Raw genomic sequence first — 18,795 nt, forward strand, 5'->3', positions numbered from 1 at the left:
ATTCTTTGCTCAGAAAAAGCCCAAATATTCCAAATCTAAATCATAAGGGGAAATTCTTTAAAGTCTTATTAAGGAAAATAGTGGTTAATACAATTAGTAACATTCCCTATAGTTTAAGACTCCTCTCTCTGAAGTGGCATTGTGGCATTGCTAGTAGCCTTGAGCAAAAGAGCTCTGGGACAGTGCCCAGGCCGAGTTCAAACCCCACAACCAAAAACAAAGAATGGAGGAGAAAGTAAACAAGTAGAATAAACACAGGGTAGTATGGATTCTAAGGGTGGTATGGATTCAGAAATAAAAGAATAGTTTACAATCCTGAGTGTACATTAGAAATACTCTGGAAAATTATGTATCTCCTATTGCCAACAACAGCCTAGAGCAGTATCAGAGTAGTTAGTATTTCTGGGGATGAAGCTGAGCTACATTTTTTAAAGTTCTTCAGATGATTGTAATGTATAGTGAAAGAAGACAATTTTGAGATAATTCTAAAAGCTATGCCAAGAAAATAATTTACTACTAAAATAGTTATCAGGCAACTGGGAGAGTGAGAGAGGGAAGGGGTGACACTGTCCAAAAAGAAATGTATTCTTTATCTGGCTTATGTAATTGTAACCCCTTTGTACATCACCTTTGTAATAACAAAAATATTTTTCAAAAAGTTATCAGACAAAAAAATGATAACCTATTTTCTTATTCTTCATTAAATGAAAATTTCAGTGAAAAATAAAGCTGTTCCCTTACTTCTTTTTCTTTTTTTTTTGAAGTGCTAGGTAAAATTCAGGGCCTCACACATGCTAGGCAAGCAGTGTACTCTTAAGCTACACCCCAAGCAGTTTCAATGAATTTTAATATTTTGAAAGAAAAGGAATTAAAAGTATGCACCTGTAAATGGATCCACTCCAGACATAGTAGTGCCCATACTTGCAGAACCAGGAACATAACGACCAGCACCTATAATGTAATTATAGACTTAGTAAGCAAAGGGAATTATGCATTTGAAAGTTCAAACTAGTCCTTCTTTATATAATTTACTGTCAGTATTATTACACTTCCAAATGGCGTCTTTATGTACATAAATGTTATGAGTTAGATAAGCATGTTATATCTACATGCTCAATGTTAGCTAAAAAAGTAATTCTCAAATGACTGAAATGTGAATCCATTTCATTAAATAGGACATTAAATGGCATATAAACCATCAGGAGACTTAGAAAAGAGTTAGGGAGACTAAAACAGTCCCACATTTGAGGTTTATACTTGTGACTGTATTTTAGACAGAGAGAACTTGTGACTATATGCAAGAAGAAACATGAATATAAACTTAAGAGTCAAGTCAGCAGGATCTGGAGATGTTCAAAGCCCTGGAACAGACATCAAGAAAGTAAGGAAGAGAGTCTATTTTTCTGTTTTATCTGAGTTCATATCTGTGACCTAGTTGGCATACCCAGAGCACTGTACACAGAAAAGGTGAACAAACTAAAAAACTAAATGAAAGGCAGAAGATTAAAGTAATGAAGAATACAATAATATCTGAACTTAGATTTGAGTTTTAGCTATATGCCAGACAGCATTCTAGTAACTTACATGCATATACTTAAAGTGTTAAATATTATGAATTCAGTTATTTTATAAGAATGAATAACCTTCCAACGTATCAAGAGACAGAATACAGTCCTCCACTGTTCTAAATGGTTTTCTGACCACCTGAGAGTTATCTATTTAATATGCTCTAAATTGACTCCACTTTGAAGCAAATAGAAAACATTTAAAAATAACAGAGCAAATCGTTCCTAAGACCATTTAATCAGAATCCATGAGCACAGGATAAGAGTATAAGTATTTTTAACAGAATCCCTAGGTACAGAACAAGCTCCTCAGATCATTCTAATGGGCATTAGAGGTTTGAGGACTGCATAAATAATGAGAAGGAAAAAACAAGATTAGCCTTAAATTGTAAACCAGATAGAGAAATATTTTGGCCCCAATTCTATTAGTCCACATTGGGGAAATAACATAAGCAATAATGATATATATATATCATTATATATATCAATGGCATAACTTGATTTAGACAATTATGATAAGTACTTAAAAAGCATTGTTTTCCATGTAATTATGGGCAGTGAGGAGGAAACTGGGGAAAGCAGAAGAAGAGGTGACACTCTCCAAACAAAGCAATGTACTCATTACCTGACTTAAAAACCCTCTGTACAACAAATTAATAACTTAAAAAAAGTATTGTGCTAAGCTGGGTGCCAGTGTTCATGCCTGTAATCTTAGCTACTCAGGAAGTTAAATTCTAAGGATTAAGGTTCAAAACCACCCCAGGCAGGAAAGTCAGGGAGACTGTTATCTTCAATAAACTACCAAAAAAAGCCAGAAGTAGAGCTGCAACTCAAGTATTACAGTACTGTCCTTAAGCAAAAGAAGTTCAGGAGCAATAACCAGGCCCTGGATTCAAGCTCTAAGATTAGTGAGTGCATGCGTGTGTGCACGGGCGCACGTGCGCGCGTGCGCGCACACACACACACACAAAAAATATTGCGCTAATTTTCCTGTCTCAGTCTCCTTAGTGCTTTAGTATCAAGTGTGTACCACCACACCTGGCTTACCTATTTTGTATAAAAGTATAGTTCAAGCCAGCATGGTGGGTCATGCGTCTAATCCTAACTCAGAAGGCTAAAACCTAGGATCATGGTTTGAAGCCAGTCTAAGCAGGAAAGTTAAGTACCTGAGACTTTAATCTCCAGAAAACTACTCAGAAAAAGCTGGAACTGGAGCTGTGGCTCAAGTGTTCGAGCACTAGCCTTGAGCACAAAGAGGCTCAGGGACAGTGCCCAGGCCCTGAATTCAAGCCCCAGGGGCGGGGGGGGAGGGAGGAGGAAGGGAGGGAGGGAGGGAGGGAGGGAGGGAGAGAAGGAGAGAGGGAAGGAGAGAGGGAGGGAGGGAGGGAGGGAGGGAGGGAGGGAGGGAGGGAGGGAGGGAGGGAGGGAGGGAGGATAGTTCAGCTGGTTGCCAGTGGCTCACATATATAATCCTAGCTACTCAGGAGGCTGATATCTGTGGATAATGGTTCAAAGCCAGCCTGGGCTTTGAAAATCTGTGAGACTCTTAATAAAAACTACCAGAAAGCTGGAAGTGGAGCTGTGACTCAAGTGGTAGATTGCTAGTCTTGAGGACAAAAGCTCAGGGACAGTGCCCAGGCCCTTTGTTCATGGGCCAGTACCAGCACACAAAAAAAATATAGTTTAGTGGTCCTAATTATATGATGACACTCTCAAGCTTGCATACTACATATCAACACACCTTCACAATTGTTGATGTGAATAGCTAACAAATATGAAGTCTTCATTTTAGCCTCTCTAGATCCTTAGTAGCATGTGAAATCACATTATGCCCACAGATTTTCTTCACAATCACTGTACTGTCACAGCATTTAGCTTGATAGTGTTTATATTAGTATACTGAATCAATGTACATGATGAAACCACTTCCATCTGAGTCACCAAGTCATTGATGGCAGAAAGGAAACTCAATGAGAGCAATTTAGTTTCATGTCACTGACCTAGGATTGTGTATTGGCTCAATCTATGGCTAAGAGAAGATCACAGATTATATATTTCTTCCTAAACTGAATAAATTGTCCAAGAACATGTCAGAAGATCCAACATCATTGGCTATTCTGAGAAATAGAACCTTCTTCAATTGCACTAGGGCCCGATTCAGGCAATTCTTTTTGCCAGTGTTGCAACTACTGCCTGCATACCTCACGAAGTAAATACATTTGGAACAGATAAAAAGACGCCTTAGGGGCTTCAAGAAGACCATTAATAACTTAGATTACGAAGACTAATCTTTGGTAGCTGAGTGGTGGAATGCCCCTTTCCATACTAAATAAAAATGTGCCTGGACAGACTCCTTCATTGCATTGTTCCATCCAGTATCAGGGACTCACATGGCTCTTTTTCTGCTTGGTAGCAACTCGTCAATGATGGCACTCATGCTTTGTCTTGATTGGTGGATTCCCCTATTATCTAATTTCACAGATAAAAAGCATAGGCTAAGACAGGTACCTTACCAGCTTCTTACAAGTGGGAGATCCAGATTTTAAATCTAGTCTATTTGACATTTAAACCTCAACTGTTTTAAATATTCTATCTCAGGCAGAAGGAAAAAAAAATCACTCGAGAAAGAGTATGCAATGCCAGGTGCTGGTGGCTCACGCCTGTAATCCTAACTACTTGGGAGGCTGAGATCTAAGGATCTCGGCTTGCCAACCCCAGGCAGCAATGTGCATAAGATACTTATCTCCAATAAACCTCCAGAAAATTGGAAGTGGAGCTCAGGCTCAAAGTGGTAGAGTGCTACCCTTGAGCAAGGACAGTGCCCAAGCCCTGAGTTCAAGCCTCATAACAGGCACACACAGGAACTTCCAGGAAGACGGGAGAGGAGCAGCAGAGCCCTAGCTGAGCTCCCTCCGACATCACAGTTTTCTCACCCCACAGAAACTTTTACTGCTAGAAAGACAGCCAGAGTAAGTTCTAACCGTACAGGGATTCTGGCCAGGGAGGAAAAATCGACTTCGCTCGTCTGAAAACACAGATTAGAGCTCCGGGCGGCATACCGCCGCCGCACCAGTGCCAGCCCCGGCACAGTGACCCACACTCCCCACGGCTAAAGCACACAGCATAGACCAGGGAGAAATCCTCCAGATGGCGGCTGAACACAGACGGGCTGAAATCGCAGAGAAAGCATGAGTACCCTACGAAAGATATTCTCATTTGCGCCCACAGAGCAGCTTCTGGAAGGTAGCGCTTCCCCCACCACCAGAGCAAAGCGCCATCTTTGACACTGGCATAGGGTCAGACCAGACTAGAACTAAAGCGGGCCTGGAGAAAGCGAGGACAAAGGAGCCATCTTTGAAAAGGGCAAGAGGGACCAACCAGTGAGAGCCAGCTCCGCCCAGGACAACGACCCCTGCCCAGGCCGAAGGCCCTTCCTGGGCCTCAGCTTAGCCAGAGGTGTCCCGCCCTGCCCGCCGGAATTTCTAAATTTAAAGCAAAAGCTGCGAGCAGCTACCGGCCTCACGGAAACATCAGACAGGAGAACAAACAGTTCCTGATACAGATAAATGGTCCCGTCAATGAGGAAGTCCAATTCCCAGCCCGAAACGGAGCTGAATTCCATAGCAAGCTCCGCCAGGCGGCCACCCTGCCCAGAAGAGAGGAACCTCCCCCAGGCAAGCAACTCTCAGCCTGGTAAACCAGGCCAGAGGTGCCCTGCCCTACTGAGTACACAGCCTATTCAAAGCCAGGTGTTAAAGGCCACAGCCCCACAGCAGACAGAGGAGCCACGGTTCCCGAGACTGCTCACATCCCCATCTACAGAGGACGCCTAAGGCCTACCTGCAAGCTGTGCGAAACACAGAGACCCAGGATAGCACCAACAGGGGAGAAGGGTCAGAACAGATCCACCCCACACAAACTGAAAGCAAGTAAACCAGCCAATCAGGAAATTAGAATGCAGACCATCACAAGGAAACCAGAGACTGGGGAAAGACCACCCAAACAAGGAGGACTCCATTTTCTTTTTCTTTTCAAACATTTTTTTAAACTTTTTTAAAAATTTTTTCACTTCTGAAACGTCATTGGTTTTTTTGTTTTCCATTTTTACCTGTTTGTTTTATCAAGTGTTTTTTTTTTTTTTTTGGTTGTTCGTTTTTCTGGGTTTTTTCCGTTTTATTTTTTATTATATTTTTTTAAATAATTTTTCTCTGTTTTGTGCATCTGTCTTCCAGTATTTTTTCTTTATTTCTCTCTATGCGTTCTTTCTTTAAAAGTTACTTTCCGATGAATAACACCTCCACTCTTTTCTGCTAACTCTCCATTGTCTATCATTTTAACCTTGTTCTTTCTACTGATTCTACTCTTCTCCACATTTCCACGTCACTGAAACTAAACCAAAATCATCACCCCCCCCCACCCCAATACATTTTACTCTAGTCTCTTTACTACCTCTAACTTTTCCTCCTGACTTACTGCCAGGACCTCCAGGTTCCATTGACTCCTGGTTATTGGATAGGGGGTATCCCTGCTTAATCTGAGTGAATCAAAGGGGTTCATAGAGAAAGCCAGTCCTAAAAGAACTTAATATAAGAACAAGAATTTCTCATAGGGTTGTAACAGTAAATAAGTAACTACTGAAAACAGGGCCCAGGATTGGTTGTTATATTGAAATTGTATTCTTTAGAAACACCAAATCTAATTTTATAACAGGTTTACAAGGTATCTGTATATAATTGTGAACTAATAAGATTTACACAACAGTGCTTGGTAAGGGCTGCTTTGGGTCTTAAACAGTGCTCACAGGTGCTTGTAGATTGGCATTCCCAATCCAAATGGACAGAAGAAACACAAGAAAGATGGCAAACAATGGAGTCTTTTCTCCCACTCAAAACAAGCAGGAAACAAAGCAGTCAATCAGACAAGAAGAGAACCCTCAAAATGCTCTACAAAGTCTACTGATAAACATGTTAAATGAAAAGTTTCAATCAATACAGCAATCCTTCCATAAAGTAATAGATGATTTCATGGCCTCAACAAATTGAAAGATAAATGAAATTCAAGAGTCAAATGAAAAGATAGCTACCCAGGTAAAAGATTTGAGAGACAGCACTCAAAACCAAATTAATGAAGTAAAGAAGTCCATGCAAGACCTAAGAGATGACATGGAAATCATCAGGAAAGACCAGTCAGAAGGAAAAGAGATTCGAAATCAAGCAGCTAGCCTATAGTCCCGACTAACTGAAGCAGAGGATCGAATCTCAGGAGCTGAAGATTCCCTAGAATCTATGGAAAAAGATAAAAAATCAATACAAATCCAGTCCAATCAACAAAACAGATCGCTACAGGAGATTCAAGACACAATCAGGAAGCCCAATTTAAGGATAATAGGTATTGAGGAAAACTTGGAGAAAGAAGTTAGTGGGATAGGCAACCTATTTAACAGACTATTACCTGAGAACTTCCCAAATATCCAGAAGGATAGGCCTATACAGATACAAGAAGCATTTAGAACCCCAAACTGACCAGACCAGAATAGGACATCCTACCGATACATTGTGATCAAAACAGGATCAGTAGAGTACAAGGAAAGAATCCTTAAAGCTGTTAGGGAGAAAAAAACAATCACATATAAAGGAAAAGCAATCAGAATTACCCCAGACTTCTCAGCAGAGACCATGAAAGCAAGGAGAGCCGGGAATGAGGTATGCCAAACCCTAAATAAAAGTAACTACCACCCCAGAATACCGTACCCAGCTAAACTCTCATTCATAGCCAAAGGTCAAATAAAAGTCTTCCAGAGTAAGGAAAAACTGAAACAATATAGCTCCACCAAACCAACTTTACAGAAAATCCTCAACGATGTACTATACAGGGAAAATAATCAAGATCCCAATACAGACAGAGAAATGAACCCTAAATAGTAAACATCAGATCAAGAAATGGGAAGACACAACTTTTAACAAGATAGTGATAATGAAAGGAACAAACGATCACCTCTCAATCCTATCTCTCAACATTAATGGACTTAATTCTCCAATCAAACAACATAGGCTCATAAGTTGGATCAAAAATCAAGATCCATCTTTCTGCTGCCTCCAAGAGACATATCTATCCAGAAAAAGTAAACATCTTCTAAAAGTGAAAGGCTGGAATCAATTCTATCAAGCAAATGGCCCCCATAAGCACGCTGGAGTTGCAATCCTAGTATCAGACAAAATTGACTTCAAATTAAAAAAGGTAAGAAGAGACAAAGAAGAGACAAAGAGACAAAGTTACTACATATTAGTAAAGGGATCTCTACTACAGGAAGATATAACCATTCTAAATATCTACACACCAATGCAGGAGCACCCAACCTCATCAAACAAATACTACTGACTCTAAAAACACTCATAAACCCAAACACATTGATAGTTGGGGACTTTAACATTCCTCTATCACCTCTGGACAGATCAACATGCCAAAAACTGAACAAAGAAATCACAGAACTGAAAAATTGCACAGACCAACTAGACTTAACCGACATCTACAGAATATTCCACCCAGCAACAACAGAATACACATTCTTCTCCGCAGCACATCGAACATTCTCCAAAATAGATCACATCTTAGGGCACAGAGAAAATCTCTACAAATTCAGAAGTATCAAAACCATTCCCTGCATTCTCTCAGACCACAATGGAATAAAATTAGAGCTCAACTCAAATAGCCACCACAGAAAATCCTAAAATTCATGGAGACTAAACAACACACTGCTGAATCATCAGTGGCTCATTGAAGAAATTAAAACAGAAATTCAAATGTCTATGGAATTCAACCAAGATGAGGACACAAAGTACCAGCTCCTTTGGGACACAGCAAAGGCAGTACTCAGAGGAAAATTTATATCTCTGAGTGCATACACCAACAAACTGGAGGAAAAGCAACTCAATAATTTAAGGAAGCACCTTAATTTCCTTGAAAGAGAACAACAAGCCAAACCCCAAGTCAATAGATGGAAGCAAATAATTAAAATCAAATCAGAATTAAATCAATTAAGAGACAAAAAAACCATCGATAGAATCAAAACAAAGAGTTGGTTCTTTGAAAAAATCAACAAGATAGACAGACCCCTGGCAAACGACCAAAAACGAAGGAAGCACACTCAAATAAACAAGATAAGAGATGAAACAGGTAACATCAGCACAGAAATAACCGAAATTCAGAAAATAATAAGGGACTATTTTGCAAACCTTTATGCCAACAAATTCGAGAACTTGGAAGAAATGGATGATTTCCTAGAAAAAATTCATATCCCCAAACTCAACCATGAAGATTAAAACCTTCTAAACAGACCCATATCCAGTATTGAAATAGAAATGGCAATAAATGAGCTCCCATCCAAGAAAAGCCCAGGTCCAGACAGATTCACTGCAGAATTCTACAAGGCCTTCAAAACAGAACTCACACCAATATTTCTCAAACTCTTCAATGAAATTGAAAGAGAACATTCACTACCAGACACATGCTATGAAGCCAGTATAACCCTCATCCCAAAACCAGGCAGGGACTCATCAAGGAAAGAGGACTATAGACCAATTTCCCTGATGAACATAGACGCAAAAATTATCAATAAAATTCTGGCCAATACTTTGCAATACTTGCAAAACTGTTTGGTTTAAGTGAACTGAACAACTCATGGGGGGAAAGCGGGAGGGGGGATGGGGAATGAGGGACAAGGTAACAAACCGTACAAGAAATGTATCCAATGCCTAATGTATGAAACTGTAACCTCTCTGTACATCAGTTTGATAATAAAAATTTGAAAAAGAAAAAAAGACACACACACACACACACAAAACCAACAAGAAATAGTATGCAATTTAAAAATCAGATGGAAATCAACATAAGAAAAACAAAACCTTTCAGAAAAAAATTCAAAAATTAGAAGTCAAAATGATATCTCTTAAAAGTGAAAATATAGAATAAATGAATTATATTATTAGATAAAAACCTCACTGGATACTGGTGGCTTGTGCCTGTAATCCTACTCAGGAGGCTGAGATCTGAGGATCATGGTTTGAAGCCAGACCAAGCAGAATTCTGTAAAACTCTCATCCCCAATAAATTGCTCAGAAAAAAAATGCAAGTGGCGCTGCGGCTCAATGGATAGAGAGCATGAGCCCTGAGCACAAAGAGGCTCAGGGATAGCACTTAGCACTCAGGTCATGAGTTCAAGTCAGGATCAGGGGGAAAAAAAAAAACCTTCTAAAACTGTAAAGCCAAATAATGCAAACTGCTATCTAGTGAAGGATATAGTAATCAAATCTGTATCCTACCTGTGAAAGGATCTGCTGTTGGAAGAGTATTGGAAGATCCTGAAGAACCTGGAACATACCGACCGCCACCTGTGCATGCAAAACAAACGAAATCCTAAGTACAGCAAAATCCTGAATTTCATGAATAGCACAATGCTTACATTAAAAGAATTTGGGGGGAAAAACTGCAAGGCAAAGCTGTCAACATGGTAGAATAACAGAAATTAGTCAGTAGCCTTATAGCTGAGAACAAACGAAAATTTCAGTGATTACCATAAGTTTATTTTTCCTAACTTTAATGACCTTTCATCTAGCCAAATACATAAATATTAAGTGGATTCAAATATAGCAATGAAAACTTCAGGTGAACTCTAACGGTAATAATACAAACATACAAATTCTAGAATGCTGCTGCTACAGTTGCTATCCAAACCAAAAGCATTAAGTGTTTTAGAAAAGCCCTGGGCTCATTAATTCAAGTGTCAAATAGTATACTTGCTGATAAGGAAAAAAGTAGCTAGCATCCACTAAGTTTTTAACTCATTGAAGAAAAGAATCACAAGGTGAATGAAAGTTACAAACATTCCCATTTACACATTTATAAGTATATGGGTATGTGAGAATATTTGTGCCTCTAGGGATATAATCAGATCTATAAAAAGATATGTCAACATTCTGATGAGCTTGGTACCTAAAGAACAAAACAAGTCAAGCAGCTGACAGATTTCCTAAAATGTGTTTTACTGTTTCCATCCTGTAGTCTGAAATTCCAACAACAGAAATATCCAGGTAGAATCACTTTTTTTGTATGTGTGCTAATAAGTACAAGGATTTGAAGGTTAAATCATTTATAATTTAGTAACAACTAAATCAACATGCAGGCAATAGAATGAGCAATGGAATTTTGCACTACAAAGATAGAAGTAGAGGAGATAATTTAGAAACATGGAACTGAACACGTATACAAGAATTTGAGACAGGAAGAAGATGTAGGGTTATTGTAGAACAAGTAAAAGCATTGGCACATGAAAAAGTCAGAAATGATGACAGGGAGCCTGGTATAGCTCTATCGCAAGACTGCTTGCCCAGCAAGGAGGACTGAGAATTTGAAGCCAGCTTGAGTAACATAGTAGCCCCAAAATGAATTACATTGTACACCTGTGGAAATATACCAATGAAATCCTCATTTTTGTAAAAAGAAAAGTACGCTAATTAAAATTGAAAACAAAACAAAATCTAACTAGTCAGCTGTTAGCAGGCTAAACTAAAAAGAGCACTTACTTAGAATGGACAATGTTCTGCGTTAAATCCCCAGCAACACCCACTACCCCACAGAGAAAAATATTAAGTTCCTATTTTGAAATTTCAATTTATAATTAGCCTTACACAGGGGCTGGGAATATGGCCTAGTGGTAGAGTGCTTGCGTCGTATACATGAAGCCCTAGGTTCAATTCCTCAGGACTACACATACAGAAAAAGCCAGAAGTGGCGCTGTGGCTCAAGTGGTAGACTGCTAGCCTCGAGCAAAAAGAAGTCAGGGACAGTGCTCAGGCCCTGAATTCAAGCCTCAGGACTGGGGAAAAAAAAAGAAAAAAGAAAAGAATCTATAATTAGCCTTACACAAAAAGGAGACATTCTACTTCTTCCTATATTGTAGTTCTCTAGATTCTATTTCTTATATCATAATTATTTTGTGAGAGCCAGAAAGCAGATTATTACTACAACTTAGGTTATAATTTAAAGGCTGGTGTGGATCCTTAAACCCATTAATAATATTTTAGGTAGTTCATTTACTGTATTACAAATAACTTAAAATGAACATGTGAAATATACATTACACACCCAGACTTCAGTCCTAGTTAACACACAACTAACCAGTTTGGCCTCATGTGAAAACGAAATGCCTTTTTTACTAAATTTCAAAATAACGTATACTTTTTTAAATGAAAAAGTAAGTAGGGTCTAGGGGATATATAGCTTGGCAGTAGAGAACAGGGGTGTAAGAGGACTATATACAGCTTACATATACATTTCAAACTTTAAAATACCTTAATTTTATTTAGTTTACAGTGAAGTTGTATTTTTCAAGAAATTTGTATTTCTATAAAATAAAATACTGTTTGACTTGAAGCTTATAAAATATGAATGTTAGATCATGGTTTTTACTTAAACAGCTAGTCATAAGGGGTATTTACACATCAGAAAAATGGGAGTAGAGTTCATTGTAAAGAATGTGTTTAGGTATGCTCAAGATCTTGGGTTCCATCCTCAATACCCCCCCCCCAAAACCCCTAACAAACCCAAATAAAAATAAAACCTATCAATGAAGAATATGTAGCACCCAATACAAACCCCAACTCACCTGTAAATGGATCTGAAAAGCTAGTGTTTCCAAGTCCCAATGTCTGACCTTTTGTGTTATCAATAATAAATTTAGCCACTTGATCCAAAAACATGGGATTCAAATCATTCTTCTGTAAGAAGTTGTATGCAGCTAGCCAGGGATCATCACTGATATTATATGGCAATTTGTAGGATGGACCACCTTCATTGACATCAATTGAGAAAACGTAATCAAATTCCTATAAGAATATGAAACAAAGATAAATGATTACCAATTTTCTTATTTGCATGTTAATCTCAAAAAACAAAACACAGATTTTATATATATACACAGAGAAGACATACAAATTAAATGAAGATACATAACAAAATAGTGTTTATTTACTATTTATTGGCAAATGAGCTGCTTTGTCTGCACGTGCTACAAAATAGTGTCGATTTACTTATTTATTGGCAAATGAACTGCATTGTCTGCAAGTGCTATACGATTAGTATTTCACTGGGCAGAGGTAGTAGAGACACAAGATAGATTATAAACTGTCTTTTATTCCAGAGCCTGAGGAGGGTTTCTTTGTTATTCTCAAGACCAAGCAGCTATCACAGTGCCCATTCTGCTGGCACTGTAAGTAAGGTTCTGCGAGGTCCTTCATATCTTGCCAAGATAAAGAGAGTCAAGTATTAAACATCAGGCACAGAAACTCCTAATCCCAAATGACTGGAAGTTATATATGGGAACTTCTAAAAGATAGATTATGCTAATTTATCTGCTACATGCAGTTTTCTACATAGAAAGCTTGTGCTCTTATTGTTTTAATCTACTTCATGATAGGGAAAGAAGAAACTTTTCCCACAGTAATATACTCTTAAAAGGCAGAACACCAAGAAAATTTTATCAGCACGAGAAAAAGAAAACCTTTAGTTTGCTTAATAGTTTAAGAAAATGGTAATTAGAAAGTAGAAGTTGACATACTTTCCCTTCATATAAAACTTTTCCAGATGTTTGTTGAGTAGCACCAGAAGAGCCAACAACATCACCAATTTTCATCCACCTCCCTTCACTAATACTCCACTGATAAGCTTCCACTCTCTCCCCATCTCTGATTAGACGAGTCTGTCCTTCTCTGGTACCTTAAGACAAAATTTTTGAAAATAAAAAGTAGAATGGCAAAGCAGAATTGCAAAACATTTAGATTAAAAAAAAAAACAAAACCACCTTTCTTTTGGCCGGTTATGGGGCTTAAACAGGGCCTAGCCACTGTCCCTGACCTTTATCACTCAAGGCTACTGTTCTACCATTTGAGCCACAGCTCTACTTCCACATGCCTGGTGGCTAATTTAGAGTCTCAAGAAGATTCTAGCCTGTGCTAGCTTTGAACCATGATCTTCAGATCTCAAACTCCTGAGTAACTAGGATTACAGGCATGAGGCACCAGCAGCCGGCTTAGATAAAACAAATTCTTAGCAATAAAGATTATCCATAAAAGGCAGCCTGTATTTTGGTGAAGCGAAACCTTTATTAAATAATATTTCTAGTAATGTTACTAGAAAATGACAAAAAGAAAATGGCAGCTAAAAGGAAGTTTTATTAAATAAGGACTTAAAAAAATGTGATTCCAGTGGGACATGTGGCTCAAGTGTCAGAGCACTTGCCAAGCAAGGGCAACACCAAGTCCAATCCCCAATACTGAAAAAAATGAAAGTAACCGATTCACTAAAGTAAAACAAGTTGGTTAGAAAATCAGACATTTCATTGCAGTAAAGGTTTTCCATATTTCCAATAGCTCAGGCCAGAACTGTTAAGAAGTCTGACATTTGTCAAACCCATGGCCAATCCTTCTGCAGTTCCTCTCAGCTTGTCCTTTAAAAGGAAAGTCTATCTAGAAAGCTGATTTTACACCTTTATCATTATCCCTACAAGACTCTACAAGACTCTATTGTTTACTAATTGGACTGACTGAATGATTTCCAATTTCTGCTTCAGGTCCTACTCACAGCAGCCACAGAAATTCATTCAAAAGGTTAAGTCTTAAAACTGTTCAGCAAAAAACTCTTCTGAGGCTTGTCATCTTACTCTTTGTAAAAGACTAACTTCCTGGAGTGGCATATGAAGGCCTCTCTATCCTCTCTGACCTCCCTTGTAGGATTCTAAATCCTTCATCACTCCACTAGAGCCATTTTCTTCAAAGAGGAATGCTAAAAGCCTTAAAGTAGCTATTTATTTTACTTATGACACTTCTCATACAGATTTGGCTCTTTTGCTTACCTTCTCAACTTTTTGGGTTTTTTTTGAGACAGTCTTTCTATATTGTGCAAGCTAGCTTGTAATTACCGGACTCAGGCAATATTCCAGCCTCAGCATCCCAACTAGCTAGAAACAGAGGGATGTTGCTGTGCTCAGCTATTTCTTTGTTTCCCTAAGAACTTTACTTAAATGTCTCCCTTCTGAAGAAGGCACTAGGTGGTGGTTATCTTCCTAATATTCCTATTGCTCTTCCTTAAGACAGAGGTGTGGCTAGACCTCATTACCAGCTCCTTCCCTCTAGCAGTCCCTCGACATCACATGACTAAGTAAAATCAGAATCTGAGCAGATAAGATATATGCCAGTTCTGTCCTAATTCATCATTTCTCCTCTTAATAATCTGTTGTTTTGATTAAAATAAAGTTCAGCCTTACTCAGATAATGTAGTACAACAGAGGATATGTTAGTCTTTCCAGCTGTAAATATGTAGTCTACGTGTGGTAGTTGCTTAAAGACTACAAGGAAAGCCAAACAGCTACCAGTGGCTCACTGCTCTAATCCCAGCTACTCAGGAGACAGATCTGAGGACTGTGGTCTGAAACCACACAGGGCAGGAAAGCCATAAGCTCCTTATCTCCAATCAACTACCCAAAAAAGCCAGAAGTGGTCCTGTAGCTCAAGTGGTAGAGCACTAGCCTAGAGAAAAAAAAAAACAAAAAAAAAACCATCCAGGCCCTGAGTTTTTACTACCCTCCTCCTCTTGTTTTAAAATTAAACTTAGGAACTTGTGCATGCTAGGCAAGCCATCTTTCACTAAACTACACCACATGGCCCTTCTTTTTTTATTTTGAGATAAGACCTTGCTAACTTGTCCAGGCTAGCCTCAACTTGAGATTCTACCTTGGCCAACCAGATTGGTAGAATTACAAGAGTGTGCCACCTGGCACATATAATTACTTTATTTAAATTCATTTTCATGTTCAGTCTGTACAACCTCTTCCATGAAATCCAACTGCCCAAAAAGTGTTACTTTTAAATATTTATCAATTCTGAGCTAAGTGCGGGGAAATTTATTGAAAAGAAAAACTCCAGCCAACCACTTGTACCTAAGGCACAGGTGCTAAGGATTGCAGTTCCAAGCCAACCTGAGCAGGAAATTCCAGGAAACTTTTATCTCCAATTCAACGACATAAATAGAGGTATGGCTCAAGTGATATAGCCCTAACCTTATTCAAAAAGCACAGGGGCAGCACCAAGTCCCTAAGTGCAAGCCCCAAGACCAACATAGAAAATAAAATATTCCTATTATGAGAAACTTCACTTAAAGCTTAAATTGTGAGGTAGAGGAGCATGAGTTTTCTCATAGCAGTTGTGTCATAGTAAAAAAAAAAAAAAAAAATCTCCAAAAAAGTCTCTATCAATGAGAATAACATTTCTTTTCTTTATCATTCTTAGTATTCCCAAAAGCAAACATGGTAGCATTTTTAAACTACCAGATATACTAAATAGTTACCAGGTTCATTCAAATGCTCTCTCCCAGGAAGCTGCTCAGCTTTAATATCCCCTAGATCACCAGTTTTAGAATCAATGGTTGCCTGAGAGAGTTCTTTTTCAAAAGCCTTGATTTCTTCAGCACTTGCTGTCCGGTCCTCTGATTCTGTAAACACTCGAATAATACCATCACTAGGAGGAAAAACACTAATTTTAAAAGTCATTGCCACAGTACAATAATTTGCATTTACAAATATGAAAAACATTACTATGCATTTATTGCTGAGTATAGCACTATGCCAATGTCAGCACATATTACTGATTATCATTTCAGGTATTAAAAAAGTTATTGGCAGAGAAAAGAAAGATATATTTAAAACAATTTTCAAAATGCTTACTATTTAGAGAAATAGTGCTTACTGTTAAAGTCACTTTTACATAGATATTATACTATAGGGCAAGGGTCAAAGAGGTGTGGTAGTGCACATCTCTAAATGTAGCCTGGCATCTCTTCATGTAGCTTGGGCTGTATAGTGAGTTCAAGGCTAGCCTGGACTACCTAGACAGACAATCTCAAAAAAATAAAAACAGTCATGAACTGGTGGCTCACACATATAATTCTAGGTACTCAAGAGGCTGAGATCTGAGGATTTTGGTTTGAAGGCAGGTCAGGCAGCAAAATTCATGGGACTCTTATCTCCAATTAATCATCAAAAAGTCAGAAGGAGAGCCATGGCTCGCTCACTTGAGAACACTAGCCTCGAGCAAAAGAATTAAAAAAAAAAAAAAAGAAACACATACATAGTAGGAAGATGTAGCAGAGAACACATAAGGAAAGGAGTGAAACTTGATTGGGATACAGTACAACGATGTGTAATGATCAAATAATGAAATCCTCCTCTCACTGTATAGCTAGTATAAGCCAATTAAAAATACAAACAGGAAACACAAACCAAGGGTTTACTTTCCAAAAGGCTTTTTATAAAATACCAAATATTCATTAGAAAGCATGGTATTCTTTACTATGGCAGTAACTAGTAATTTAATCTCAACCAAAGAAAAATATGGCCTCTTTGTAGACTGAAAGACCTCAACATTTATTCTGACAAAACCATTTGCAAGATTTCTCAATTCTAAAAGTTAAAGTAAGAGAAATAGGTTAGCTACTTTCAATTCTATTAATTCTACTCAATCCTGGAGAATGTTTCGTTGTAACTTTCTAACATATTTTTACACTTTATTTATTTATTTTGGTTGTTATGGTCCTGGGGCTTTAACTCAGGGCTTGGGCACTGTCTCTGAGCTCTTGTACTCAAAGCCAGCACTCTACCATTTTAAGCCAAAACTCTACTTCCACATTTTTGGTAGTTAGTTGGAAACAAGAATCTCAGGGACTTTCCTGTCCAGGCTGGCTTTGAACTGCAACCCTCAGATTTCAGTCTTCGGAGTAGCTAGGATTATAGGCATGAACCACCAGCTCTTAGCTGCTTTCTTGATATTTTTCTTTAACTTTTAAGATGCTTGGGAGAAAAAGAATACCTAAAACAGCAAATCAGCACCTTGCCCAAGTTTAAAAAAAAAAAAAAAAAAGCTCTTGGACTTTATTAGAATTTTTATCCCTTAGGTTGCCTCATCCCCCTCCCCACCCCAACACACACACTTTTTTTTTCTTTTTGCCTTCAGTGGCAGAGTAGTCTTTGTTCCTTTTCTGGATACATTTCCTCAAATACTTCTTTATCTCTTCTTTTTTTTTTTTTGGCCAGTCCTGGGCCTTGGACTCAGGGCCTGAGCACCGTCCCTACAGCTTCTTCCCACTCAAGGCTAGCACTCTGCCACCTGAGCCACAGCGCCCCTTCTGGCCGTTTTACATATATGTGGTGCTGGGGAATAGAACCGAGAGCTTCATGTGTAGGAGGCAAGCACTCTTGCCATTAGGACATACTCCCAGTCCCTCTTTATCTCTTCTTATTTAACTTTTTCTCTACCACTTCCAAAATGTGAGCCACTAAGAAATAGAACTAGCAGTAATAAATTTTGAGATTGTCTTGGAAAAGGGAGATTGATTTGAATATATTGTAAATGTGTGGAAATATATAATTCCCCTCATAATTAATTATTTTTTTTTGTCAGTCATGGAGCTTAAATTTAGGATTTAAGCTTTATTACTGATCTTTTTTCAATCAAGGGCGGCATTCCCACAGCACCACTTCTGGTTTGCTAGTGGTTAATTAGATGGAAGGTCTCATGGACTTCCCTAGCCAAGATGGCTTCAAAACACAATTCTCAGTTCTCAGCCTAGTGAGTAGCTAGAATTATAGGCATGAGCCACCAGTATCTAGCTATAACTAATTTTACAAAGTTACTACTCATCATCTTCCAAAATCTTCCAACTGGGCTTCTCCAGAAAGTTCTACCACAATGAACTCTACTTTATCTAATTTCGTCTGCATTGACTATTTTTACAACTATGTAAGTTAAACTTTAAAATACCTTTGTAGGGGCTGGAAATGTAGCTTAGTGGTAGAGTGCTTGCCTAGTGCTTGCCCTGGGTTTGATTTCTCAGTAACACATAAACAGAAAAAGTCAGAAGTGGTGCTGTGGCTCAAGTAGTAGTATTAGCCTTGAGCAAAATGAAGCCAGGGACAGTGCTCAGGCACTGAGACCAAGTCCCAGGAATGGCAAAAAATAAAATAAAAACTACTTTTGTAATAAAGCACATATCACCATAAAAGTTATAAAAGTATAAAAGTTATCGCTAGTATACTTTATGTTCATATAATCCTCTCAGTTCATCTGAAATTTCAATGGCTTACCTCTGTGTACTCTACTGACTACCAAAAGCTTAGTTAAATATAAAA

General features: G+C 38.3%; 1 protein-coding gene across 1 annotated transcript in view; it reads right to left on the reverse strand.

Moving 5' to 3' along the window:
- The window catches only part of Plaa (phospholipase A2 activating protein), a 40,654-nt gene that overhangs the window by 8,418 nt on the left and 13,441 nt on the right, over positions 1-18,795 (reverse strand). The window contains exons 7-11 of the mRNA XM_048359389.1: positions 15,960-16,129; positions 13,177-13,334; positions 12,226-12,445; positions 9,884-9,952; positions 883-951 (exon numbers count right to left, since the gene is read on the reverse strand). Of these exons, the coding sequence (XP_048215346.1) occupies positions 883-951; positions 9,884-9,952; positions 12,226-12,445; positions 13,177-13,334; positions 15,960-16,129 (686 nt within the window). The remainder of the gene's footprint in view (positions 1-882; positions 952-9,883; positions 9,953-12,225; positions 12,446-13,176; positions 13,335-15,959; positions 16,130-18,795) is intronic.

Source organism: Perognathus longimembris, chromosome 1 (assembly GCF_023159225.1).
Source record: "Perognathus longimembris pacificus isolate PPM17 chromosome 1, ASM2315922v1, whole genome shotgun sequence".
Lineage (NCBI taxonomy): Eukaryota > Metazoa > Chordata > Mammalia > Rodentia > Heteromyidae > Perognathus > Perognathus longimembris.